At 39.2% G+C, this 27,647-nt stretch overlaps 1 protein-coding gene across 2 annotated transcripts in view; it reads right to left on the bottom strand.

The window, feature by feature from the left end:
* Positions 1-27,647, bottom strand: part of stard9 (StAR related lipid transfer domain containing 9) — a 93,822-nt gene that overhangs the window by 38,440 nt on the left and 27,735 nt on the right. For both annotated transcript variants that reach the window (XM_018096600.2, XM_012969276.3), the window contains exons 2-7: positions 24,793-24,862; positions 21,543-21,659; positions 2,749-2,865; positions 1,339-1,371; positions 1,126-1,187; positions 858-970 (exon numbers count right to left, since the gene is read on the bottom strand). In XM_018096600.2, the coding sequence (XP_017952089.2) occupies positions 858-970; positions 1,126-1,187; positions 1,339-1,371; positions 2,749-2,865; positions 21,543-21,659; positions 24,793-24,862 (512 nt within the window). The remainder of the gene's footprint in view (positions 1-857; positions 971-1,125; positions 1,188-1,338; positions 1,372-2,748; positions 2,866-21,542; positions 21,660-24,792; positions 24,863-27,647) is intronic.

Here is a 27,647-nt window from a genome sequence, read left to right on the forward strand (position 1 = left end):
CGCTAACGTGATGGAAGGAGTATATTGTTGTTAAACAGTGACTCATATTCTGAGGAGAAGAAATTGTGCACCACGGACAGCCAAATTCAGAACAATAACGCCATGTTTCCTTTGCAGCCTTATGCAGTAGCTGCAGTAGCAAAACAAAGAACAGCCAAAGCAATGTACACAAACACACAATTAAGGATTCATCCTGTGGGTTGATCTACCGCAACTGAACCAGACACCCTCAGTGGATATCATCCATTCCAGAGGAAGAGAGTGGATCCTTGGTCTCTTAGCACTGTGGCCCTTGTGATAGGTGAGTATCTCCTGGGGATTTCTAACTCCAGCTAATTCTCCTGTTTGAAGCACAGAGCCGCTCTTACACACTAACCCTGACTGCCTTATTCCTCTGGGCCCTACTCTGACAGGTTCCTGGTCCCAATTTCAATACTATTTTTCCAGCAATGAGTGAGGCCTACTTCAGCTTCCAGACCCTAAAATATGCTACTTGTCACCCCAAGTGGAACACAAAGAGCTTAGCACATGGGATCCCAACCCTCAGTAAAGGAACAGGACCTATCCACAATGCACCAACCAATGGAAATGATCTTTCTCCCGTACAGCATATATGTTTATTTTTTACAGGATATGCCATATAGATGACACTCACTGTTCACCCACTTACACTGGTGGCGAAACCATTCCATATTGTAGCCACAACTGCACCAGAGAGAATCACTGCAGTGAAAAAAAACATAGCTTCCGAATAAGCCTCAACCCTAATAGTTGCTGTCAAGACCATGGTGTGTTTGTTTAACCAGAGTTTCCTTCCTCTACAGACTGTGTCAGAAGTTTAAAGTAACAGTGCATACCTTGGACGTATGGGCCTCTCTCTGGATGTTCCCTAACGCGGAGAGTATAAGGCTTTTTCTGCTCAGACTTGTGCAATAAATCTCTGACACGTTCATTGTAGATTTCCAGAAAGCTAAAACATATCACAAAGAGCAAATAATTGGTTTCCTGCTTGCTTATTATGTGACAAATATAAAATACAGAGGGCATACTTGGCAAACATAGATAGAGGTATCGCTATAAACAATTTAGAGTTTTTATTTTGCAGGGTGTCTCTTGGCCCCTTACCTGACTTCAGTCCTGCAGGAGTTTGGAGCTTCAGGAGAACCTTCATCATAAGAAAAGAGACCCTGCAAATGGCACAGACAAGAGTATTACTGGTTTGGTACATAGTCAATACCTCTGACTGTGCAGGAGAATAGAAATCAGTATCTTAGAATTATTTTATATATGGAAAATAATTCTAAGATAAAAATGTTTTTGAAACGTGGGAACACGTACCTCACAAATACGTGGTGTCAGACCAATGGAAGCCTGCAGGAATGGAAGAACAATGTGCTGTTAGCACTGGGTGATAGGCAAGTTCTGTCTGCAGTGCAGTTACTATAGCATCATACTACACAGCACCTTTCTTTTCTCTTCTGCTGAATCTCTCAGTGACTAAAAGCTGCCCATTTATGCACATATATTGTTGTCAGAAACAACATTTCTGTGTCATGGCTGTTTCTGCAATCAGACAGGTTGGAAAATTCCAGTTGTGTCCCTTTGTTTTTATGATAATGTCTGTATGTATATGTCCAATCTAGTGATAAAAACATTATCAACATCTGCAGACCCATATGCTGACCATTGTCATGATGGATGAATGGTGGGACTTGATAGTCAGCATATTTTTTACAGATTGGTGCCCCTTTTGTGCATTTTGTATTGTATATTGCAGTTTTTTTTGGGAACCAAGCCAGCCTGTATATATGAAGCAAAGGGAAGAAGACTGCATTCAGTGGCATATTGCCAGGCAACTAGTACAGGACATGTCATGCATAAAAGGGGAATCACTTCCAGGGAAGCAAGGGCCATTCTGCCCATGAATAAGTCATTGTCTGCACAAATATTCAGTATTATCATTAACATGTTCTCTGAATTGTTTTGGCATCAATCCATAAAATGTTGTTTTTTGTTTTTTTTTTTTTAAGTGGTTTGATCAACATAGATAAATTTGCAAAGTCGATATAAAGATTTGCCTACTGAAGGGGAAAGGTGTTCAACTATGCACACCAGAAAGTTTTCTTATAAGCAGACACCTATTGTATAGGTGGTAGTGGTTATGAGGTGAGCATTCTTTAGCTTTTTAATAATGAGTTTGATGAGATAGGAGAGACCTAGGTAATCTATTATAGGGCTAGGGAAGATAGGTGCACTGATGGCTTTAATAAGGGATTAGCTCTCCTGTTTCACCTAATGTGAGTGGCCCTGCAATCAATTCAGTGCTCAAAACAGAAAACCCGACTGATCCATGATTGAGTTGATGCATGTGTTTGGGGTCATCAGTTGTTCTGTAAGTGCAAGGGCCCAACATTCCTTACTTAACAATTTTGATCCTTCTAATTTTTTCAACTTTAGGCAATTCTGTCTGCATCTAAATATTTCTTAATGCCCCTCTTGCTTAGTGAAGTGCCCTGTGTTGGCATGATGCTCTTACAAGAGACTTTTCTTCCTGCAAGCTCTGATCCACCTTGTTTTCATATCTGATTTAAAGTAGCTATCACATATCAACTTTAGAGCAGCCATCAAATCTACAACCAAAGGGGACCCCTAAATCAATACTTAGGGTTCCTAATGGGAGCCCTGCCAGGGGGCAGCCCATAAACCAATTCAATTAATCATACGGCTAACTGAACAGATAATACTCACTGGTGTCCCCATCATGGTATAGGTTTTCCCTGATCCTGTCTGTCCATATGCAAAGAGGCAAACATTATAACCACTGATGGCTTCTGAAAGGACTAATGTACCCAGATCCTGAAAAACCTGCAATGGAATATAATGGCAAAAGTTAATACAGACAAAATATGAACACATACAAAAATACAGTTTAGCAACTATTGAATACCATCATACATAAAGTTTTACATTGATGTATAACAAACATTCTTACATTGTAATATATTCTCTATATTTATCTAACATGAGAAGATTTGTCACCAGGACACCAGTTTTCCCGCTACAAAGCCTAAACTGGCACATAGTACATAAGACTACCTCCCAAAGATGTTGGGTGGCTGCTGCATACTTAGTCTTGTCTCTAAGAATGTTTTTGGGGCACATATTTCAATGTACAGTACCTGCTAGCTTTAAATTAAGCAAAAAGGAACTCCTGCAGTACTAGCCTAGCCCAAACACTAGTTTTGATCAATGTCTAAACAGTCATAACTGAGTGAACTGTCCAATCAACCTCTTGGAGGCTAAAAGGAGAAATTGTGTGGACCAATGACCTAGTCTGAGTGTGTCTGAGTTACTTCAAAGTAAGGGCATTTTGGCCAACTAGTTATTACAAATGCTCACTAATCTGCCTGCGGAACAATCAATCAGTTATCACACATACACCAACCCCAGATACAAAACTGGGGCAACCCGTCAGCTCCTCAAATCTCCTCCCATCTTTATTGACATTTCATACCCATCAAATATTCAGTGTTATTATCATTAACATGTTCAACCCAAACATTGGGTTTTTTACATTAAAAGTGGTTAAATCAACATGTACAAATACGGTATGTAAACTCTGTATAAAGATTTGCCTACTAAATTATCCTTGCCTAAGTCTGTGCACACAAGAAAATGACACTTAGTATGACTGAGAGGCAGGGGATATTTTTACTGCACAGATGGGAGGATTTTGGTATGAAAATACATACTTTTGCGATTCAGCGCAAAAATCTGGACTGTCTGTACTCAAAGCCAATGCTGTGCCAGCAGTCCACACTGAGATAGAAACAGATCTGTTTATTCTTCACCAACATAGAAAATGCCTGGTATGACATAGCTCTTACATCCAGAATTGTGCTTCTCTAGTAAAACAGGCTCTAATATGCGTGACCTATGAACCAATACAGACTGTGATCCTTCCTCCTGCATTGTGTAAAGAGATATAACAGTGCACAAAGCTGAAAGACAAGGTAACAGCAGGAAGATTCCAAGCTATAGACATAGGTCTTTTATTGCTGAAAGCCCTTCGACCAGTGCAGGCCAGTCATGCATTACGGATTCCCAATAGTTAAATGAGTAGAGCAAACAGTGTCACAGCACATTATTTTTAGTACATTAACAAAAAAAAATCAAGCTTTTTATTGTGGATATTATACAATGTTTACTTTTTGTAAGCAACTTCCCAAGTGAACAGAGCTTTAAAGCAACACACCTTACCAAGCACTTGTGCATTTAAACAAACAAGATATCAATCGTGTTGCTCACGTTTAGTTCACAAACATCTACCAAAGGGAAAGCATTATTTTCCATTTATTTACATTTACATAGACAAATTTAATATACAGAAGTTGTCCAAACAACATTGTTCTAATCCATTCTTTGCTGCCACTTTCTAAATTGTAGCAGAACTGATTACTGATTGGTTGTTGTTATTATTACCTGCACTGGTGCAAGTACGCAATGATTAGGGAAGCAACAAATCGATCATTTTTGCACATATCCAATCATCCACAAAAGGTTTAGATGAATACAAAGTCTGATGGGCATATTTAAATTTGAGATAAAAAAATTGCTTCATCTGTGATCTGGATCAGTTGTCCAGAGCTGTAAAGTCACAACTCTTTAGGGCTCTGGCACACGGGGAGATTAGTCGCCCGCGACAAAACTCCCTGTTCGCGGGCGACTTGCCGAAATCGCGCCGCCGCGTGTGCCATCCCACCGGCTACTTACATTTTCGCCGGTGGGATGGCAGGTGATGGCAACTCGGGGAGATTAGTCGCCCGCGAACAGGGAGTTTTGTCGCGGGCAACTAATCTCCCTGTGTGCCAGAGCCCTTAAGGGTTTGGAATTAGTTAGCCAGAACACTGAAGATTCTGGCAAATTTTTAAAAAATGGCTGGGATTCAGCCAAATCTGAACAAATCCTGGATTTGTTGCATTTCTACTTATAACAGTAAAGGAGCTCCACATAATATCATGTAATAATACACTAAACTGACTCCAGAATGTTAACTACATGTATAATATAATCTAGTTCCACTTGCCTTTCCCTCCCTTCCCAGTTTGGCATTTTTACTTTTAGGAGGTCTATGACTTAACTAAATCCATATGAAGAAAACTCTATTAATACATTAGATGCACATGGTAGAAAACTTGCACCATTGATATTCATAGAGAAATGCTTTAGATCAGTGCTGTCCAACTGGCGGCCCGCGGGCCGCATGCGGCCCTCGACCCCCCTCTGTGTGGCCCCCCACCTGTCTGGCTGCTTTGATGGCTTACCTTTGAGTAAGCATTAAATGGTATCAGTACTGAGATTAACTGGCCCCCTGCATGGTTCTCACCTCAGATTCAGCCTGTAATCCCTCTGTATTGTTTAAAAATGTAATCCCCTGTGTTTTTCACACCTTTTAATACCTGCATTGTTCACCCCCTGCAGTGTTCACACCTCAGGCTCAGACTGTAATCACTCCCATTGTTCACTTCTTCACACCTCAGACATAGGTACTGTAGGCAGAGTATGGCACATACAGCCAGCATAGGGCAGGTAGAGTATGACACACACAGGCAGCATAGGTCAGTGAGGGTTTGGCACAAACAGGAAGGGTAGGGCAGGCAGAGTATGGCACACACAGGCAGGGTAGGCCAGGCAGAGTATGGCACACACAGGCAGGGTAGGGCAGGCAGAGTATGGCACACAGAGGCAGCATAGAGAAGGCAGAGTATGGCACACACAGGCAGGGTAGGACAGGCAGAGTATGGCACACACAGAGAGCATAGGACAGGCAGAGTGCTGCCTGTGTGTGCCATACTCTGCTTGCCCTATGCTGCTTGTGGGAGGTGAACCTGGCAGGGGTTTGTTGTGGGAGTTTGTTAGCAGTTGGAAATAGCCATTAAATGGTCCCTAAGGTGTGTAATTATGTACTGGGGGTTGCTCTGCTATCCACAGGGGAGGAGGAGGCATATGGAATTTAAGGGTATATCTTAATATTGTAAGAAATCGTGTATTTGGGTGCCATTATTTGTGATATATATAAATATATATGTGTGTTTGTGGCTCTATTGTGTTATACACTGAGTATGGGGGGAGCTCTACTGATTACTAAACTGATTACTATAAACCAGTTTTTCAAGTTGCACCCGAAGCCAAATCTCCATATCTAAGGGTTTTTCTGTGGATGGTGGGACAGTACGTCTCAGAGAAGCCATAAAACTCAACAGTTACTGACCAATGGGCAAGGTGTGGTTTTTTATCAACCCCATCTGATCAGTTGGTATGTGGGGGGCAGTGGCTGAAAGGTGCATAAAGGTGGGCTGGACAGTGGTCAAGAGAGCAACCTGGGGGGAGCAACCTGGTGGAAGAACCTGGGAGGAGCACCTGGGGACTGGATCAGAAGTGACTGGGCAGGATGTGAGACAGACCGGAGAGAGAAGGCCATGGCAAGGAATCAGACCACCATGTTCTTTGTTCATCGGTAGCTATAATGTAGATTTTGTCATTAATCTGTAAATGTAAATAATGTATAAATATTGTGTTTGTTAACTAATCATTTAAGTGTAACCGTCCATTGATTTGCTACTCAATATATTCATTTTAATATACACTTATTCGTGTGGGTTATTTGTCTGCTTCTCAAAAGAACCGAAACCCTAGTAAGAGGGGTGATTAATATTATTATTAATATTATATTATTATTATTATATATAGTTCGAATCTTACAATATGACATAATTCTTTCACATATGAATGATGGTTGATATCCCCACAGTAAGGACCAAGCATTTGGGATTTTGCTGTGCTACCACCATTGTGATAAAATAGGTGTGGTTTGAAGTGGGTGTGGTTTCAAAAAGGGGAGTGGTCAAAACTGGCTTCCATTAGCGGCCCTCCACCATGTATGCTAGAGAAATTCCGGCCCTCGGCACCGTAGAAGTTGGACAGCACTGCTTTAGATGCTTTGTCCAGCCTGCTCTGTCTCTACGCTTAATGTCACTTAGGGCGTAAACCACTCTTTTCAAACCCATTTTATTCATTAGTTAACATCTTGGCAATGAGGTTAACCACTGTTACGGGGTGGATCTTTCAGGAACTCCCCATTCTCGGAAGACAACAAGAGTCCACATAAGTTTGAAGAACCAGTGGACCCTAAAATGTATTTTTCTTGTAATAATACTGGGAAAGGCCATGCAATCCATATTTTGTGTTTTTTCCAATGGCTCTACATTAGACATCTCTGATCTGCACTGCTATCAAGCCCATGCTCAGATGCATCCAGGAATAAGTTGAAGTTGGGCCGAGAAAATTCTGTACACGACTTCAATTATTTTATTACTTTTTAAAAATGGCTCTGATTTAACATCTGTTTTCACTCAGTTAGATTGCACATATGAGCAGAGTATTTAAGGTTTTATATTTCATCCTAATACACACAGTTAGTCAGCAAAGATATCATACTCTGCAGCTGTGGATGAAACGGAATGTACAGATAAAACAATGCAAATTCAACAGTAGCCAGCCTAATGCAGCGAACAGCACCAGCTTAAACAACATCACTGGATTTTATGGATAAATCAGTTGGATTCTATGGATAATAATTCCCTATATTTTGAAGCTTTCTGTATAATGGATTTACAGATAATAGATCCAATTCATTCAGTAGTAAGTAACTTTATTTCATTTCCAAAGAACACAAAAAACAATCCCAGCAGTGTCAGGAACCACAAAAATATTGTAACTATCAGTCAAGACTGAGAAGAGTTTGGTTGGCTTATTATGTATAGAACAAGTTGGTGGATATGTAGGTCCGCAATGTAACACTATCAGGGTCTGACTGGGCCACCAGGGCACCAGGAAAAAACCTGGTGGGCCCTGGCCCTGACCTGATCCATGATGGACATTCCCTCAGCCCCTGGTTTTCCTCCCCCCAAGGGACCGATATCGGCAGCTACAATCGGCCCGTGTATGGGGACCTTAAGCAACAACAGACAGATAAGGTAAGATATAAGGAGGGCCATGCCCAAAGGAGTACTACAATTCATTCTTTAGTCAATTAACCAAGCACAGGCAGACAAATTAACCATTACCTTTTTTTTTATGTATTGGAAATGTGTATAAAGAAGGCATAAAATGCTATAAAAACTAGATATTTGGTTTTGGTAATAATACAAACTTTAAAAAAAAATGTTAACAAATTCAGCTTAATTCTAGGCCCTTATGTATTGTATTGTAAGTAGCCCCAGGTAGGGTGTTTCTAAAGACTGCAATACACGGGCAGATATCATACTGTACAGAGCTATATACAGTGGCTTGCAAAAGTATTCGGCCCCCTTGAACTTTTCCACATTTTGTCACATTACAGCCACAAACATGAATCAATTTTATTGGAATTCCACGTGAAAGACCAATACAAATTGGTGTACACGTGAGAAGTGGAACGAAAATCATACATGATTCCAAACATTTTTTACAAATAAATACTGTAAGTGCAAAGTGGGGTGTGCGTAATTATTCAGCCCCCTGAGTCAATACTTTGTAGAAGCACCTTTTGCTGCAATTCCAGCTGCCAGGCTTTTAGGGTATGTCTCTACCAGCTTTGCACATCTAGAGACTGAAATCCTTGCCCATTCTTCTTTGCAAAACAGCTCCAGCTCAGTCAGATTAGATGGACAGCGTTTGTGAACAGCAGTTTTCAGATCTTGCCACAGATTCTCCATTGGATTTAGATCTGGACTTTGACTGGGCCATTCTAACACATGGATATGTTTTGTTTTAAACCATTCCATTGTTGCCCTGGCTTTATGTTTAGGGTCGTTGTCCTGCTGGAAAGTGAACCTCCGCCCCAGTCTCAAGTCTTTTGCAGACTCCAAGAGATTTTCTTCCAAGATTGCCCTGTATTTGGCTCCATCCATCTTCCCATCAACTCTGAGCAGCTTCCCTGTCCCTGCTGAAGAGAAGCACCCCCAGAGCATGATGCAGCCACCACCATATTTGACAGTGGGGATGGTGTGTTCAGAGTGATGTGCAGTGTTAGTTTCCGCCACACATAGCGTACTGACATTAGATTACACACAGGGGCACTCTATTTAGTCATTAGCACTCATCAGGCAATGTCTATGGGCAACTGACTGCACTCAGACCAAAGGGGGCTGAATAATTACGCACACCCCACTTTGCAGTTATTTATTTGTAAAAAATGTTTGGAATCATGTATGATTTTCGTTCCACTTCTCACGTGTACACCACTTTGTATTGGTCTTTCACGTGGAATTCCAAAAAAATTGATTCATGTTTGTGGCTGTAATGTGACAAAATGTGGAAAAGTTCAAGGGGGCCGAATACTTTTGCAAGCCACTGTACATAAGTAGTGCTTTATAAATAAAGATATACATACATACATACATGCATACAGTATCAAATTCATAGGCCCACGGGCAAAACAGACTGATACCATACGAGGGTCCATATACAGTAACGATTATCAATTTTAACACGGTTCCGTACACCTTAAAATCTAGCACCCTGGGAAAAGTTGGCTAGAAACGAGCACATATTAATACAATGTGGTTTTCGAAAGCACCTGACTAGTAAAAGAGGAGGGAGAGTCTGTGTATTTTTGGGGGGGGGGGTCATTTAATTCTCAGTATATAAAACTTACCAATTTCTGCTCCAGATTCTGGAAAATTATTAGACAAATATATTAACAGTACCCTAAAATCCCTGTAATAAAAATACAATGCTGTTTCCTTGGGTCCCTCTTGTTGCTCAGATTGCTAAGTATTCTCTGTAGAAAAGATTTGCATGGGAGTAAAAATAACAGTGTTTATTTCTAAGGCGTTTCCTCTGTCCAGCAGTTTGGCCAAAAAGTGTTGTCATGCAGTTTGTCCTTATCTGACTCCAGATTCCTACTTCCTTTTCAACACAAGATATTCCTTATTGTAGAGGTCAGGGATTTGCAACCTGTGGTTAATGAATTACATCTATCTGCACTCACTTGGGTTTCTGGGAGCTGTAGTTCAAGAACTGCTGGGCAGCCACAGCACTAGGAAACAGGTATGTGAGTCTGACAAAAAGTGATATTATTCATTCCCAGTAGCATCCAAGAAACAAATTGAAATGCTCCAAATGTGCCAGCACAGAAATCGTGCGGAAAATGGCAGGGAAATTAAGTGTAGCTTTGAGGATAGGAACAATGGACAGCATACATAGAATTAGATTTTTTGCCCAAAGCACCATGTGAGGGATGAATATAGGTATATAATTATGGAGGAGGAGCATATGAATATTTTCTGCCTCCAGTGTTATACTAGGAATAAATGCAAACTGCACCTAAAATATTCTGCTACGTGAATATGTGGCACTGAGTAAACAAAATGCAAATAAGGAATAAGTTAATGCTAAGCCCCCACTCCATGTGATATAAGAAATGTTTGGGAGTTTTGCTTCTCAATAAAAGCTTTTTCCAGTAAGTAATTGGCCACTGTAATACCCATGTAACCTATCTGCTATACAAGAGGTCACAACCCCTTTACCTGAACAGTACCCTGTTATGCAAGTGGAGCCAACATGTCCAGATCTTTCTCCAGTCGCTTATAAAGCTAAAGGTTATTCACATGGATTGCTGTAGCACAAATTAGTATATGGTGCAACCCAATAAGGTTTTGTCAAGGGGCCCTAAAGCCCTAGTCTGCGGACACAAGAATGTCTCCAGGCGGACAAGTAGCCCCAGGGTTAGCTGAGAATTTGGCCAAGCCCTCAGAAAGCTATGAGCACTGCACATTTGTGTGTATACAGGGTGGCTGAGGGAACCTTGCTAAATATTTGCACAGCAGGTAAACTATGATTAAAGCAAGGAAGAGATGTTTGAAGTTCCATTGTCTCTAAGTAACCAAATGGGAGTTCATAGAGTGGTGTATATAGGGCAAAGCAATAGGACTCCCAGCGACCAACAAACAACACAAACATGGCATGGGCTTAGTTTACTTATAACATCTACACGCATGCTGAAAATGCTGCATTCCAATAAACCCTATGGTTAATTATTTTCTTGGATGTATAGCGGAGCTTCCAACAAAATCCCCTGTAATGGTGACCTATGCTCACCAGTGTACCATGGTGAATGCTACCCCAGACTCATGATTGTTACCTTTCCCATATTTTAGTCACCCTGTTAGTAGATATGACTCCTGATACCAATGCCATTAATAGGAAAGAAAAAGACAATAAGAAGACAGAAGAAAAAAACACCCTTAGCTGTAAATGAGAGAATTTAATTTAGGTCCCCCTGATGGCAGAAATAAATATTCTTCTCCTAGAACATACATACAGAAGCTTGCATGCAAGCAGACACGTGCACTTGATTACAGTATCTTAGAACACAGAAGAGGATGCCATGCTACAGTGCAAACATGCTATAAACCATTGCAGGATGCAGTATCAGGCAGGGTTGCCCAAGGCCCACTGGGGCTGCCACCTAAGGGTGCCCCCAGCCCAGTGATAAAGTCCGGCAGCCTCCACCCGCTCACGATCTGGGGTGGAGCAGAGGCCCACAAAGGCCAGAGCCCACCAGGTTTTTTCTGGTGTCCTGCCAGCCCAGTCTGACCCTGGCAGGATGGCAGAGATAGGTAATTTAAGACTTTATTTTATTATATGCCCTGTGTATCTCTACCAGAAATATTAATAAGGGAAATGATTTTTTTTTTGGGACTTGCTTGTCGAGTAGAATAATCATTTGGTGCCTTTGAACAAGCTAGGGTCACAAATGTTGCAGTCCCTTTGGCCCACATTTAAGAGTCTTCAGGGGGACTGGACTGAACTGTTGTGACATTTGGAAGCATTTTCAAAAATTGTGATTTTTGCCTTTCACACAATCCAACATATATACACACTTAATTTATCCAGTAACCCATTTAAGCCAATAAGATATTTGCCAATGACAGTAAATGCCACTGGCTTTTTCGGCACTAAGGGTTACTGCATTTGGGCAAACTTAGAGCCTTTTACATTGTACTATATATGGGGGTATAGGTCTTATTGTCACACAGTAATATCAGTTCTGTAAATGCCACAATGATTGTCACAGGGTAATAAAAATGTGGCAGATCTCCATACTTTATGTTCTATAATGCACTAATCTTTTGGACATCACCCAAGTTATTGTCTCCATATTCTTTAAACTTTTTACATTATAAGCTGCCAGCATAGGAAATGCACTAATAGGCACAAAATGGCTTACAACTAAAGCTGGTGTGTGTGGGCTACGAATTAAAGTTGCACTAAGTTTTGTACCATGGCAATCAGTTGTGGAAAAAAATTGTATTTGATTGTACTGTGCGTATTTTCTGCGACTTTTTTGTACTTTGCGACAAAATGTGTGTGACAAAATCGTACTGTCGCGCCGAGTACGAAAGTTTCGGATTCATTCAAGCTTCGTTATCGTGACTTTCCTTGGGCCAGGTTGGAGCTGCAAAGTACCATTGTTTCCTATGGGAGGCTTTCCTTGGGCCGGGTTGGAGATGCAGAGTGCCATTGAGCCCTATGGGAGACTTTCCTTGGGCCGGGTTGGAGCTGCAGAGTGCCATTGAGCCCTATGGGAGACTTTCCTTGGGCCGGGTTGGAGCTGCAGAGTGCCATTGAGCCCTATGGGAGACTTTCCTTGGGCCAGGTTGGAGATGCAGAGTGCCATTGAGCCCTATGGGAGACTTTCCTTGGGCCGGGTTGGAGCTGCAGAGTGCCATTGAGCCCTATGGGAGACTTTCCTTGGGCCAGGTTGGAGCTGCAGAGTGCCATTGAGCCCTATGGGAGACTTTCCTTGGGCCAGGTTGGAGCTGCAGAGTGCCATTGAGCCCTATGGGAGACTTTCCTTGGGCCAGGTTGGAGATGCAGAGTGGCATTGAGCCCTATGGGAGACTTTCCTTGGGCCGGGTTGGAGCTGCAGAGTGCCATTGAGCCCTATGGGAGACTTTCCTTGGGCCAGGTTGGAGCTGCAGAGTGCCATTAAGCCCTATGGGAGACTTTCCTTGGGCCAGGTTGTAGCTGCAAAGTGCCATTGAGTCCTATGGGAGACTTCCAAAATCATGCACAGACGGATCAAAGTCGGAAAGGTTTTCCTGCTGTTTGCGATCGTTCGGATTTTGTGACTTTCGGATCACCAATACGATATTATCGTGAGTAATACGATTTTTTTCGTGATATTTGCGATCATCAGAAATGATCGTATTTAATCCAAATTTTTCCCAATTCAGGATTCAAACTCATACTTTGATGAATAAAACCCTAAGGGGCTGATTTACTAATCCACGAATCCGAATCCCAAATGGGAAAAAATCGGATTGGAAACGAACATTTTGCAACTTTTTCGTCACCGTCGCAAATTTTTTATAGCTGTTACGACTTTCGTGAATTGTCCCAACTTTTTCATAGCCATTATGACTTTAGTGAATTGTTGCGACTTTTTCATAGCCATTACGACTTTCGCGAATTGTCGCGACTTTTTCGTAGCCATTACAAATTTCGTGAATTGTCGTGACTTTTTCATAGCCATTATGGCCTTTCACGAATTGTCGTGACTTTTTCGTAGCCATTACAAATTTTGTGAATTGTCGCAACTTTTTCATAGCCATTATGGCTTTTGTGAATTGTCGCAACTTTTTAATAGCCATTATGACTTTCGTGAATTGTCGCGACTTTTTCATAGCCATTACGACTTTCGCGACTCTTTCGTATTGAGCTCGAAAAATTTGCGACAATTCGTGAAAAAGTCGCAAAATACCGATCATTACGAAAAAAACGCATTCGGTCGCTTTTCGGACGTTCGTGGATTAGTAAATGTGCCCCTAAGTGTATGGCCAACTTTTTTGTCCCAAAGGGGATATTCGGTTAAGAACAACTTTGGAAACACAGCTTCCAATTTGTCTACAATCCAACAACTCCCTATATATAGTATGAAATAAATACTGCAGCCAGAAGGTGCAAATCTGGTTCTTATTAAACAGAAAACTGTTACACTGTTTATGGCTTTACTTTTACAGCTTGATTTCAAGCATGTCTTTAAAGGTTAAGTAAAATAATAAAATTCTGCAATATTAAACACAAATGTAATTGTAAGCAAGCAATATAAACTAAATTCACAATTTTAAGTAATTTTTAAGTTATTTAGAAATGTTATTGCTTAAAGCAATATTTGCCTACCCTTTGCTATTTTCCCCACTGCTCGCCCTGACTAAATGTACTAGTGAAACAGTGTTGCAGTAATCAGCACTCCTCTAGCCAAGACTCCCGATTCTCACAGAACATGCCTATGACCTGTAAATAACAGACCAGCAAAAAACAGAATAGCAGAAGTGTGCAAGGCACTGTCAGAAATGTAGTTTCGACTCCAGAACTGGGCTAATTAATACTGGAGCCCAAGATTATTCTACTTGCTCAGATTCCATGGCCCCACTGCTATTCGTTTCCCCCGTTGCTCTCAGCCTTCAAGTGCACTTCCTATTGTGCCCAAAGCACAATGCCACTGCTGCTTGACTCAAAAAATAATTTAAAATATAAAATTGATATATATTGAAAAAAATGATTGTAATCATATTTTATTTTATTAGACAACATGCTATATTTATAATATGTTTTTACTTATTTATGGCTTTTATTTTTGTATTTGATGTATTTCATTGAACCAATGAAGTCCAAAATTTATCATGCAGCAGACTGATAATGATGCCATGTAGAGAAGGCAGTGGAGCACCTGGGCATGATGAAGGCCAAATCCAGCCAGCCAGCAGGCTTACAATTTATCACCTGTTGTAAATTTATGCTACTGTGGGTGACAAACCTCCAGAATATACCGGAATTTGAGACTCTTTACATACCCTGCAAAAGATTACAATGACAAACAACAGAGCTGATACCCAGGGCCAGAGCTACAGTCCTATACACCAAACTGCCATTGGTTTTATATTTTCAGTTTTCTTTTCAGACATGGAAGATTTAGGGAACTACAACTGTTTTAATAGCAAGTTTTGTTCCATAAAACAAAGCCAGCCATGTGCCAGGCTATCATTCCCTGGAGGCTGGAGGCCAAATTCAGGAAATGTACAAACAATGCTATATAAAAACAACAGCCTTCCCCGGAGAGGCCTTCTCTTTCTATGTGTCATAGAGTTTGAGACAGAATTTAGAACCGGCTTGTTTACCAGCACACATATCTATTTTTATTTACACAGATGGCTTCCTTCCTTCTATATATTCCATCCTGTTTTACTGCAGTTCCTTTTAGTTCTTTGTCGGTTCAAGAAAAAAGATGGATTATTTATAAGACTTTTAATTATATACCCTTAAATAAGTGCTGGAATGTTTTATTTAAACCACAGTTTTGCTTCTTTCCAGATGTTCATTTTTACATAAGAGAGGGTGCTGTCCTACTGCTTGGCTATGGCATCCTGCACATCCATACACATAACAGTACAAGGCCATTACACTTATCTATAATGAATGCCTAATCCAAAGCAATGAGCATGTCAACTTGCAATCAGACATATAAATGATTATTATGAGAGGAGGAGGAATAGTAAGAAACAGCAAAACTACAGCATACTGTGTAAATTACACTGATTCTGACACCCCTACAGTAATAGGATTAGCTACATCACATACAGTTACCCCTAGGTTGCCCAGCCCAGAAAGCTTTTAAATCAATTCAGTTTTTCCCCAGTGGAGACTGTGGTTCAAAGCATGTAGGGGCCCTAATAACAACTGTAATACTGTCACCTGCAGCAGACATTCAGGGATTTGCTGAATAGACTAGAAAAGATTAGCCTTAATAAACACTTCCACATTCAGAGTAATACTTCTGCATTAACATACATCTATAAACAGTACCCATAATGTGATGTAAAGGGGCAATGATTTCATGGGCAATGCTTACAAGCCATTATGTTATGAAAGACAGAATTGCCATTGTTCCCTGCAAGTTGACAGTATGATAATTGTAGGAAGCATAAGAGCAGAGCACAATCATATCATTATGTGAAGACTGTGAATAAAACTATGGAGGTGGAAGTAGGGCCCTGCAGCAGACAGGAAAATATCTAAATAATACGAATTTAAAGGAACAGTAACACCAAAAAATGAAAGAGCTTTAAAGTAATAAAAATATAATGCACTGTTGCCCTGCACTGGTAAAACTGGTGTGTTTGCTACAGTAACACTACTATAGTTTATATAAATAAGCTGCTGTGTAGCCCCGGGGGCAGCCATTCAAGCTGGAAAAAAGGAGAAAAGGCACAGGTTACATAGCAGATAACAGATACATTTTGTAGAATACAATAGTGTTTTATCTGTTATCTGCTATGTGCCTGTGCCTTTTCTCCTTTGAATGGCTGCCCCCATGGCTACATAGCAGCTTATTTATATAAATTATAGTAGACTTTCTGAAGTAAACACACAACTTTTACCAGTGCAGGGCAGCAGCACATTATATTATAGTTACTTTTATACACTTTCATTTTTTGGTGTTACTGTTCCTTTAAAGGGGCACTATTTTCAGCAATGTGAATAGGGCTTCAGCCAAACTGGGAAATTAAAGCTACTGCATGTTTGATCCTTGATTAATTCCACACAGGACAGCCTGGATAAACGCAGGTCAAAAATCAAAAACTGCAATATGCTCAAAAAAAAACTTTTGGTTGTGCTTGCACCCGGAGCCATTGCCTGGGTGCAGGCACATAGCTGAATTCCCCTGTGTTTGCTTGCATCCGGGCCAATGCAATGGCTGTGGGTGCAGACACAACCAAATACTTTTTTTCAGCGTAGGAGCAAATTCTCGTCCTGTGTTTATCTGAAAACAACTAACTGGTTTTTGTAACCAGAGATACACAGCTGAAAAATGCATCAGATCAACTGGTCTTGTGCCTGCAGATAACATCATGCCCTTTCCTGGAGAGGAGAAACAGCACTGAGGCTGGATCCACAGGGTGAGCCACTGAGAGAATACAGAAATCATTTAAGCTACAAGGGACTGTAACACATGGAAAGCTTTACTGGTGTCCTATGTCATGTAAGATACATAATTGGTAGGCTATGTGCCTCATTTAATAAAAAAAATTGCAAAATACCCCATGAATTTTTTCCCTGAATTCCAGTATAATTAAATCTATAGCAAGTCATGAAAAAAGTCATGACAAAATGTTTGAGCACCACTAGGCATCTGCATCCCCTTATTATGGGCATCATGTGTGCAGGGGCACGGGTATTCTCTCACTGCAGTTCAAAGGCGTGCAGACACTAAAGCAGCATAGCGTTATTTATTGCCAATATCCAAGAGATGCTGGATGCTGAATTTATATTTTTGCAGCAGATGTAGAGCCACATATCTGACACCCATGATGTAAATACAAAAAGACCCCAAAACACTCTGCTTTGTTTCAGTGCATAGACTGTGAGTGTGGAGTGAGAATACTAACCACGCGTTCTGCATTTCTATCATTGGCTTCTTCTGCACTGCGGCAAAAAAGCCAGACAATCCTTCCCAGGGAGCTCTACCAAAATCCTGTGCTAAGGCACATTCTACAATAGACAGCTGAGACTGAACTGCCCTTGCTGAAGATCCCTTAGTTCATGTTGAATAATAAAATCCATTGATTCTAGCAGCTGCATTTTAAATTGACATTGGAGGTTTGTGGGACCCATAAACTGAGCATTTGTCATTCCAACACATTCTTTGTGCATTAATCTGAGATACTGTTCTAAGCAAGTGAGTGTGCATAATCAGCATCTCTGTTCATTTTTCTAAATTGTTTGAATAAAAATCACTGTTCCCCTTTATTTTTCCTGTAGTGTAGCATACATTAAGCTTGGGCTTTGCACAGCTGGAGCAGCTATTGTGTAGAATGTATTATTATGTGCATACATAGCCAAGCACACAGCTTTGAAATCTCCATGGCTGATAACCTAGAACCCATACTCTCAATGCTTGTCAAGGTGGCCATTTCTGTTATTCTGTTCATTTGGGCCTGCCGCCGGAACCATTACAACAGCAAGAAGTGAAGGGGAGTAGTGGTTCTTTTTTCTGCCCGGACAAATAATCTTTGACCCACCAAGACTGCAGGATTACCTGTTGAAATGGCCACCCAACTTTACTCAGCTTCAACAAAATTTATGAGCGCCATGTATTTTTTCAATATTTTCTGTATTGGTTTCTATGGTTGGAATAGAAGCCCAAGAGAGAAAAAGAGAGAGCGGTCACTCTGAATGCCATTTAGGAGGATTCTTAGGGTGACGACTTATTTACTCTCCTGGATCTAATTTGTATTAGCTAAACTTGTGAAAATGTATTAAATCTTCACTGCCATCAGTGGGGAGATTTCAATAATGTTGATACTGTGTTTTGTACAGTGCAAAACTAGCCTCATTAGCCATAGGCACAGAACTAATGCCAGGGTTCACACAGTAACTGTAGCCTTTCTGCCTCCGCACCTCCACACATTAGCTGCATCTCCTCCCAACTTTGCATCCTATCTATCTAAAAAGAATTTCTGGCTCAAATTCCCTTAACCACCACCAGCCTGCTTATGGATATTTCCAAGCTCTTTAGTGTTAATCCCTACTAGAAGGGAGATATTCTAATTATGAAAGCAGAATATAAGCCAGATAAAATGAAAGCAGGCAGTAACACTGGCAAAGGGCATTAGCCGTTTAATCTGTGGGACTGATGCCCTCTCTCTCCCGTATAAGGGAGAAAATGTTTCAAATGAGTATTTGTTAAGATGTTACACTTCTCCAAATGTGCAAAGAAAAAAAGATACTGGTGCAGCCAAGAGAGTGATGTTATGTCTCTGAAATTCAGGCTATTTACCATGTTATTGTGCAAAGCAGCTGTGTAATTGGCACCTGCTCTCTGCACACAAGCATTTGTGTTTCTCTCTTTATTTCCTAAATGCACAAAGTAAGAAAAAAGGCTTGGTGTTTCCATATCACAATGTTATGCTGATATAAATATAAATGGCTCTCCAAATGACAAAGATTATATAATGTGTGTGATTTTCTCATCATATATTGCAAAATAATTCTCATGCCACCCTCTCCAGGCTTTACTTTTGAAGAATACACAGAACTACTGCAAGGACTAACAGAGTATTATTGTTGCCGGCACTTTGGGGCATTTATAATCATTATTAGTTTAGAAGCATTTTTACATATGCTTAAGGAGGTACACTATGGGTATGCATAGTGTATATATTTTAGTGTATATATTTCTACTGTATGGAAAAGTCACTAGGCTAAATCATGGCTGCCCTCTGCAACAGAAATATTTCTGATACTTCTAAACTTTATCTGTACTGTTTAAATCCTCAACACCAACATAATGTTTCCTTTTTGATATCATCCATTCACTTTGTTTCATTTATCTAGTTATCAGATCTTCTCTGAGACACTGATTCATGCGAAGACTAATGAGCACATTTTTGGATTGAGGAACATAAAGAGGAACCTCAATTTCCCAAATGGCCAGTACAATTACAAGATTTAATATTTTAGACACTACCCTATTATCACTTAAACAAAAAGAAGCTATCCTGCTGGAGAAAAGGAACATTCCTCTTTGGACCCTGTAATGGTTTCTGTGAAACAGGCAGATTAGAAGGTGTGAAGTGTAGCAATCTGAAAATAACAACACAATAGTTCATATGAGTAAGGCCCGTGGCACACGATGCAGATTAGATGCTTTCCTCCATCTGCACTCTGCTTCGATAATTTTCGTACCATGCCAAGCGGTCAGCAATAAAATCTGTGCATGTATTGTGTATCTGACAATATACTTGGGGGACCTACAATGGAAGTCACTTTCGTATGATTGGTGTCTGACAACTATTTCATGTTCAGAACATCCTCCGATTTGTATTTTAAGGGCTTTATCCTACAGTTTTAGTCTGAATGTTTTCAGATCGTTGCATCTAAAAGTACTACCGATATCTGAAAGTTCGTTGGAAAAAGACTAAAATCTGAACGTGTATGGCCAGCTTTACACCCCTTTCTCCTTTTAGATTTGTAAGCTCTATTGAGCAGGACCCTCTTTTTTTTCTGCATCAGTTAGTACTTGTATGAAATTTAATTTTTCATGTATACACCCTTCTACTGTACATTGCTGCAGGACCCTGGGTTTTCCAGATAAGGGGTCTTTCCATGATTTGATTCTCCATATCTTAAGTCTAAAGTAACCATTTAAAAATTAATAAACCCAATAGGATTGTTTTGCCTCCAGTAAGGATTAATTATATCTTAGTTAGGACCAAGTACACTGTATTATCGTTACAGAGAAAATGGAAATCATTTTAAAAATTACAATTAATATGGGATAATTTGGAAATTATATGGGTAATATGGGTAATTTGGAAATTTCTGGATTAAGGGTTCTGGATAACAGATACCATGCCTGCAATAACAATACAAAGCTGATATTGAGAAAACAGCCCAACTGTAAATGTACATGTACTACCACCTGGGGGAAATTTATGTACAAAAAGATTCAATTTAAAATTCAAGCTATTTGAATAAGATTCTGTTAATACAAATGGCCAGTGCTGTCAGTGTGTTTGATAAATAAAATAACATAACATAACCTTATACCCAAATTGTATAACCTTGTAGTCATTGTTTAAAACATGATATATATCGAAAGATTGTTTTTGTACCAAGACAAACATGTTCTCAGCCAGAATGGACATCAGTCGGACAGCTGAGCTGTGATACAATTGTTTTATTGGCAGGAGGTAACACACAAGTCTGAGCTTGCCTTCCTTTGGTACACTTCGATAAAACACACAAAAAATCATCAAAAAAACTACACTGACACTCTCTAAATGATAGCCTAGAACTGAGTGTATCAAAAAGCAAACAAAGTAAAACAGACCAGGCTCAGAACATGTTTTCAAAAAAAAAAAAAAAAAAAAAGGACCATATGTTCCTACACAGTTTGATCGGCATGGAAAAATTTTTATGCTCAAAATCATAAAAAGAAGAAAAGCATTTTATATACAGGTATGAGGACCTATATCAGGAAACCTGGGTTGCTGCCCCTGTTTGCTAAAAAAAAAAGCATCAGCCCAGGGTGATTACTACATTTAGGGCAAGATTTTGTAGCCAGCATTAAAAAAATTGCTACCGCTTGCTACAAATCTCCCCAAAAATGCCAGACTAACATTGGGGTTGCCACAATTAAAACCTATCGCGCCAATCTGGCTTGCTCACGGGATATTGCCTCCCTTTGCAATTAATCCAGATCGCCTTGAGTAATATGTTTTACTTGTGGCTCAGTGTGGTAAAACCCACTGAGCAGGAAGACACTTCGATTTCCCCATTGCACTGAATGTAATTTCGAATTGTGGGCGGGGAATAGAAAAAGACAAGCGACTTGTTGTTGGAACACACTTTTTAAAAATCGCAACGACTAATCTCTCCATGGGACATGGAGTATATGTATTTAACACAAACAAATAAGCAGTTCATCATACCACTTCCTGAGAAGCATATTTGGGATCCTCTGGATCAACAGACCAATAGCAGGAGTCAAAGCCAAATTCCATCAGGCGTTCCCTAACGTCCCCACAGCCATCTGATTTATGGTCCAGCTGCAAAAAAATATATATACAGCATTAAGGAAACTTTTCCCCTTCATCAGGCAACATCACAATATCATTTGCAAAGTTTTGCATGCAGATTACAGTTCAGGAAAAATGCTGACACTGTACTGCTCAATACTTTGAATTACAAGATGTTTGGCAGCTTACATTTTTTATCACAATTTTGCACCCCTAGGCACTCTATTTCTTCCAAACGTACTACAAAACCAAAAATTAATATTTTTAAAGTTCCCAACTCTGTTGCTGCCTACAACTATAATCGTTTTAAAGTCCCTAAACATAACCATGGTTTTTGAAAGATTCTACAAAGGGTTACACTTTCCAGATCATTTCCAGATTTTCAATCTTACCCAGATGTTTCCATTACACTTCAGCTCTACTTTTCTTCTATAACTAAAACAGACTTTTCCTCCAATAATATATAACACTGGCCTTTTACTCTAGCAGAGCAACAAGAGACTGGGTGATTTACAGCAGATATTACAATGGTTTTCATAATTTCAGCTCAGTGGCAGATTTTGCAGTCTGGGAAAATGAATCTTTTATACCATTAACCAGTTTTAAGCAGATTAAGGGGAAAAAAGGGAAATAAAAGAACAGGGTTAACACAAGAAGCCCAAATAGGCCTCTCACTTAAATAAACAAATTTTCTCAAAGGAGGGGCTATAACCAGTGAATTTTTTTCTCAGACTGTGGAGTCAGCCTTTTTTGCATAACAGACATGAATTCAGGTGTAGGTGAGCAGGCTCCTAATGTTTGGCCCACTCCCAGCATGCTCCTTGCTCTCTATAAATGGCAGAAGCTACCTGTATGTATTCTAAGTATCTCCCTGGTAATGTATCTCCACGTTATTGTACTGTACACTGGAATAAAATATCAAATTATTTTCTTTTATATTTCTAAGATAAAATCTTTGCTCTCTAACTGGTATATTTTTTTTGGTGGAGGCAATGTCGTTATGAATAAAAAAATAATGCCTGCAGACACCAGTGAATCCTAATTCTAACTTCTCTGAAAAAAACAATCTGCCACCACTAACAGAACCCTTACAGAACAAACAGGGGAAATACAAAGCAAATGTCCAACAGTACACCTGCAAAATAGGACATATATTACCAATTTAAAAATATTACTATTTCTTCTATAAAGTGTATTTATTTTATTAAATTATATTCAGGACTGGGGAGCCACATTTCATATGCTATTTGACTGTTTAAAGAGCTGCACAATAGAACAAATGTTACCCAGTGTTTAAAGTATACTGATCGGGTTACAATGCTTGGATGATAACACACAAGCCAGAAATTCTGCATACCAGGTGGCAACTGACCTCTCACAGACATAAAACAAAATAGATCACTGCTAGTTCTATACTGGGCACCATTAAAATCATTCTAGAAAAAAAACACCATAATATGCCCTCCATATCATTACCTAAAAAAAAAGCTTGATATGCAAGCAAACACAGAATATATCCATAAGTTTTTTTTTAAAAAAGGGGAAACTATAAGAATATATACTAGGGAGCATTCAAAAATGAATTCTCAAACCTGTAAGCACACATGCATTTAAGGTCGATATGCCAATGGTAACAAAATCATTTTCATTTCATTTGCTGAACCAACAGGGAGAAAAAGTTTTGTCATCGAAAGAGCTTACATGGTATTTTGGAAATTCTAAAACTACGGGAAGGCCCATAAACAATCACTGGAATAATATCCCACTGGGAGGCTCTGAAAGGTGGAGTCAGAAAGAACTGTGCACAGCTGTTTATGATTTAGGAGATCTGGTGGGAGCTAGAATTTTGCAGACCGTTTCATACAAGCAAAGGAATTCCCTAAGAACCAAAGCTGTGAAGCTCTCAGATTTCTACTGCTTACATGCTATGGTTAAACTGCAATACTCCTACTAGTTACACTTCTGTTTACATACCTTATACTTCTGGGAAAGTGGGAATATCTACAGTGTGAGTGAATCTTCCCATTTTTTTTGGTTATTAAGTGATATTAGATTAAGTAGCTATATTTTGTAGGGTAACTAACATTTTTTTTACATGAACCCAGAGCTTAAATGGCTTTTTCATACACAGTATTGTTGTATTTTAACTTTTGTGGCAACTGCATTTCAGTCAACAGCATTTGTATTTTTTGTGATTTAAACTTTGTTATCTTCCTTACTTCTACTCCTTCTACTGTAGATATGCAGGAGCTTTTATAAAAGCTATTAGGGCAATGGCCTACTACCCATTATAGTTTTTTCTATACTCATTTATAAGCATTAGTGTGCGCTACGTGCACTTATCCTCCAGCTGACTTTTTTGCATTTACCTAAATACTGCCGGCCCTGACTTTAGCCTGTTACCTGATTTTTTGTTGCCTTTGTCTGCCTGACTGCAGATCTTCATGCTCTCATATGTGTAAACAATTAACATCTTGTTGGGAATCTTGAATTGTAAATCCTGGTGGCTACCTATACTGATTGATACAATCAGGTCCTGGTTGTGGACCTGCTTGCAATGAGGTCTGTGTTGTTGTTCTCTGCTTAACTCCTAAATGTGCAGATTAATATGCCTTTTCCAAATGGTAAAAACAGATTGTGGCTTGAACTACCAGCATGAAGACAAATTGCTCATGCTCCTAAGCAGGGGTACAACTATAGATTTTGCGGTGGGGCCCAGTAACTTTTACTTACCTAACTGCTCCTGTTGTTACTGTGTTACAACAACAAGGCAACAAAGGTATACTTTAAATTTTCAATGGCTTGTTCTGGGATGTATTGTTATATGCATTGCAAATAATATAGAGGCTTCCCTCAACAATTTAACTAAAGATCAGATAATAAAAGAAACTGCATTCAAAGGAAAGTCACAGGAAAAAATTATCTAAACAAGACAGAAACCTTACTGCTGATATGAAACCTGAGCCTCCCTTTCTCTCGCTATTGTATCTTTAATTAGATGTCAAAAGTTATTGCAATGGGGGCTTCGTAATAACATTTTACCTGCCCTCACTTCTTCTGAAAAAAGGTATAAGGTGCATGGAACAGAAGTTGTATATCAAGGAATATGAGAACTTTAGTAAAGTAAAGTTATTACACATATGCACAAAGAACCTTTACTTACCCTTATGTTTTTAATCCTTGCTACTTTGTCATCAACATTTAAAATTATCCTTGCTCCCTCTGCAGTCTCTCTGCAAAAGACACAAAAAGAGTTTGTAATTATATGTGTTCACCAATATTTACTTTATTTTCCAGAGTGATTTATTTTTGAAATGGTGGTATCTGCACCACTTCAGCTTTATGGCTTAACTTTAATGTAAGAAAAACTGAAAGCACATAAATAGATTTAAGGATTTATAAGACAGTGTAAAGAAAAATTTTGGTTATAGCTATGTGCAATTTCTTTTCCTCAAGGTATATATATGGGTGGCACAATCAATGTCAGATTGCTTTGACTGGAAGTGAGGTCCCAAGTTTATGGCACACAGGGTCCTTTGTCGCCGGTAAGAAAGACCATGAAAATAATTGTTTATAGGGAGCTACATTTTTATACAAGGTACATAAGTAAAAACTAACAGTAGATTGAGTATTTTATACATTTTATATACTAAAATTACTAGTAGCTCAAATGGTTCAGCAATCCTATAACAGTTACTACACTTATGATACATAACTGTCCACAGTAACTCTTCATTTTTTAATCTTGTTAACCAATATTTGAGTGCCAGTGGCACTGCATATGCTCAGTGTGCAAAGAAAAAGAAGCTACATCAGTCACAGAGCCTGGGGCTACAGGGCAAATTATTAATCAATTCTGATGCAGAATGTACTGGTTTCTATCGTGCCATATAATATAAATTTGATTTAACTACTAATCAGGCTTATATCATAAATTTTGCATATTGTCATTGCCTTTGTATAGGACACTGTCAACAGCTCAGAGCACGTGCATTGAATCAGCAGAAAATAGGACGGAGAACTACAGGGGCATCTCCAGTGGTCACTTCAAAAGGGCTCTGTTGCTATTAGGGATGCAGACTCCCAAAACATAATTTAATAATTGTTGTTTTTTTTTGTAGAATGCACTTGTAGCTGGGGGTAATAGTAGGTCAGCCCTTATATTTTTGTGTCTGTGGTTTTCTTAGGGGATAATAAAAAGTGTTGAGAGGAAAGGGCAAATGATTCACTACAACATTTGCTATGGATTAAATTAAAGGGGGTGTTAACTATTAAATGAATGTTAATTACGATGCAAAGATCGATATTCTGAGACAATTTGCAATTGGTCAGTTATTTAGCTTTTTGTTCAAAAACTCTCCAGTTTGGTATTTCAGCAGCTGTGTCATTGCTAGGGTTTAGTTTACCCTAGCAACCAGGCAGACTGGGATATAAATAGAAAAGGGACTGAACAGGAAGTTAAGTTATATAAAGTAACAATAACATTTAGCCTCAAATGTTGGATGCTTGAGTCAGTGACCCCCATTTCAAACCTCTAAAACCTCTAAAACTATAAATAATAATCAACCAAAGACAAAAAATACTGATTTTGTGTATTAGTATTTAGAGAAGGGTCTACTTTCTATAATTAAAATACCATTAATTATCCATTTAAAAGGAAAGCAGGCTAACTGGCATTTAAGATTTCAGCTCTTGGCAGAGTATCATTTTGCTTAAGGCTTGTCCCATTTCATTACTCAGGTGCACAACAAGCTCAATTCATTTAGCAAAAGTCACTCAGGAAGTTTACTTTCCTTGAAAATGTCATAACATTGTCACAACATACCTATGCATTAAAAGAACATCTGGCGAAATGCCTGGAAGTACAGTATAGTGGTTCAAATACAGGATGTGTACTGTATACAAAATACATACTTCTCATATATGAATAAGGGCATTGTAACAATGGTATATGTTTTATTCAGGCTGGTAAATACACCATATTTAGGGGACAGGTCCAAGCATGCAGTCATATTGGCCAGGAGTATTCAAAGGCTGCGTGTAAACAGTTTTAGAATAAATATAATAGCTGTGAGATATACCTAGAGAAAGCTATCAAGCCTCAAAAGCTGCCCCATAATAATAATAACTCTCAGGGGCTGATTTGCAAACATAGTTGGTAAAGTGCACAAGCAGAGTTCCCAATAAAACACAATCAGGAAACTGGCTTGAATAGACTAAGGAAACACTACTAAGAAAATACAAAACTTGGCTGCTTTTTTGCTATGGCACTTGTGCAAATTAGTAACTATGTTAAATCAGTCCTTCATTCTTTGATAATGAAATGAATGAATCTTGCCATGACTCTCTTGAAGCACATGCTCTGTAAGAAAGATAATTCATTTCCGTAGTGTGACTAATTGCAATTCTCAAACAGGAAGGAAATAGACATATATCTACCAGGGAAGTATAACTCTAAAACAAATTCAGTCAAAACAGTCCCTTAATTCTGGTGCTAACGCAGTGGCTTGAATCATTTAAAGACCAAATGAGATTGCGCACAAAGCAACCACATTGGTCAGTTTTTACATTTAATATAACTAATAGGGTAAATAATAATTATTAGCATCTGTGGAAACAAACAAAAAAACTATAAACCCTGGAAATATTTGGGTACACACTGGACACAAAGAGAAAAGTTGCTTTGTTGCTGTTAAAAGTGGTTTATGTGACTCACGGTCCTTAAGGGTTTTCTCTTATTGGTAAAAGAAACAAATAAATCAAATTAAACAAATAAAGTGACTTTAAAAGGAAGCAACATTCTATTACTGTGGAAGAGAAAAAATCTGCTTAGAGAGTTCCCTCCAGTCAGTGACAGTAAGGGTACTTGGGGACTGTAATGCTTTGTTCTTCCAACTGGACGTCATCCAGAAAAACATCTGGTCAAACTGCTTCTAAACACTGGTATTTCCGGACAAGTAACAGTTGCACAGCTTTAAAATACACTAGATACAGGCTTCAGTACAGCACAGAGTATTG

This window comes from Xenopus tropicalis, chromosome 8 (assembly GCF_000004195.4).
Source record: "Xenopus tropicalis strain Nigerian chromosome 8, UCB_Xtro_10.0, whole genome shotgun sequence".
NCBI classification, from domain to species: Eukaryota; Metazoa; Chordata; class Amphibia; order Anura; family Pipidae; genus Xenopus; species Xenopus tropicalis.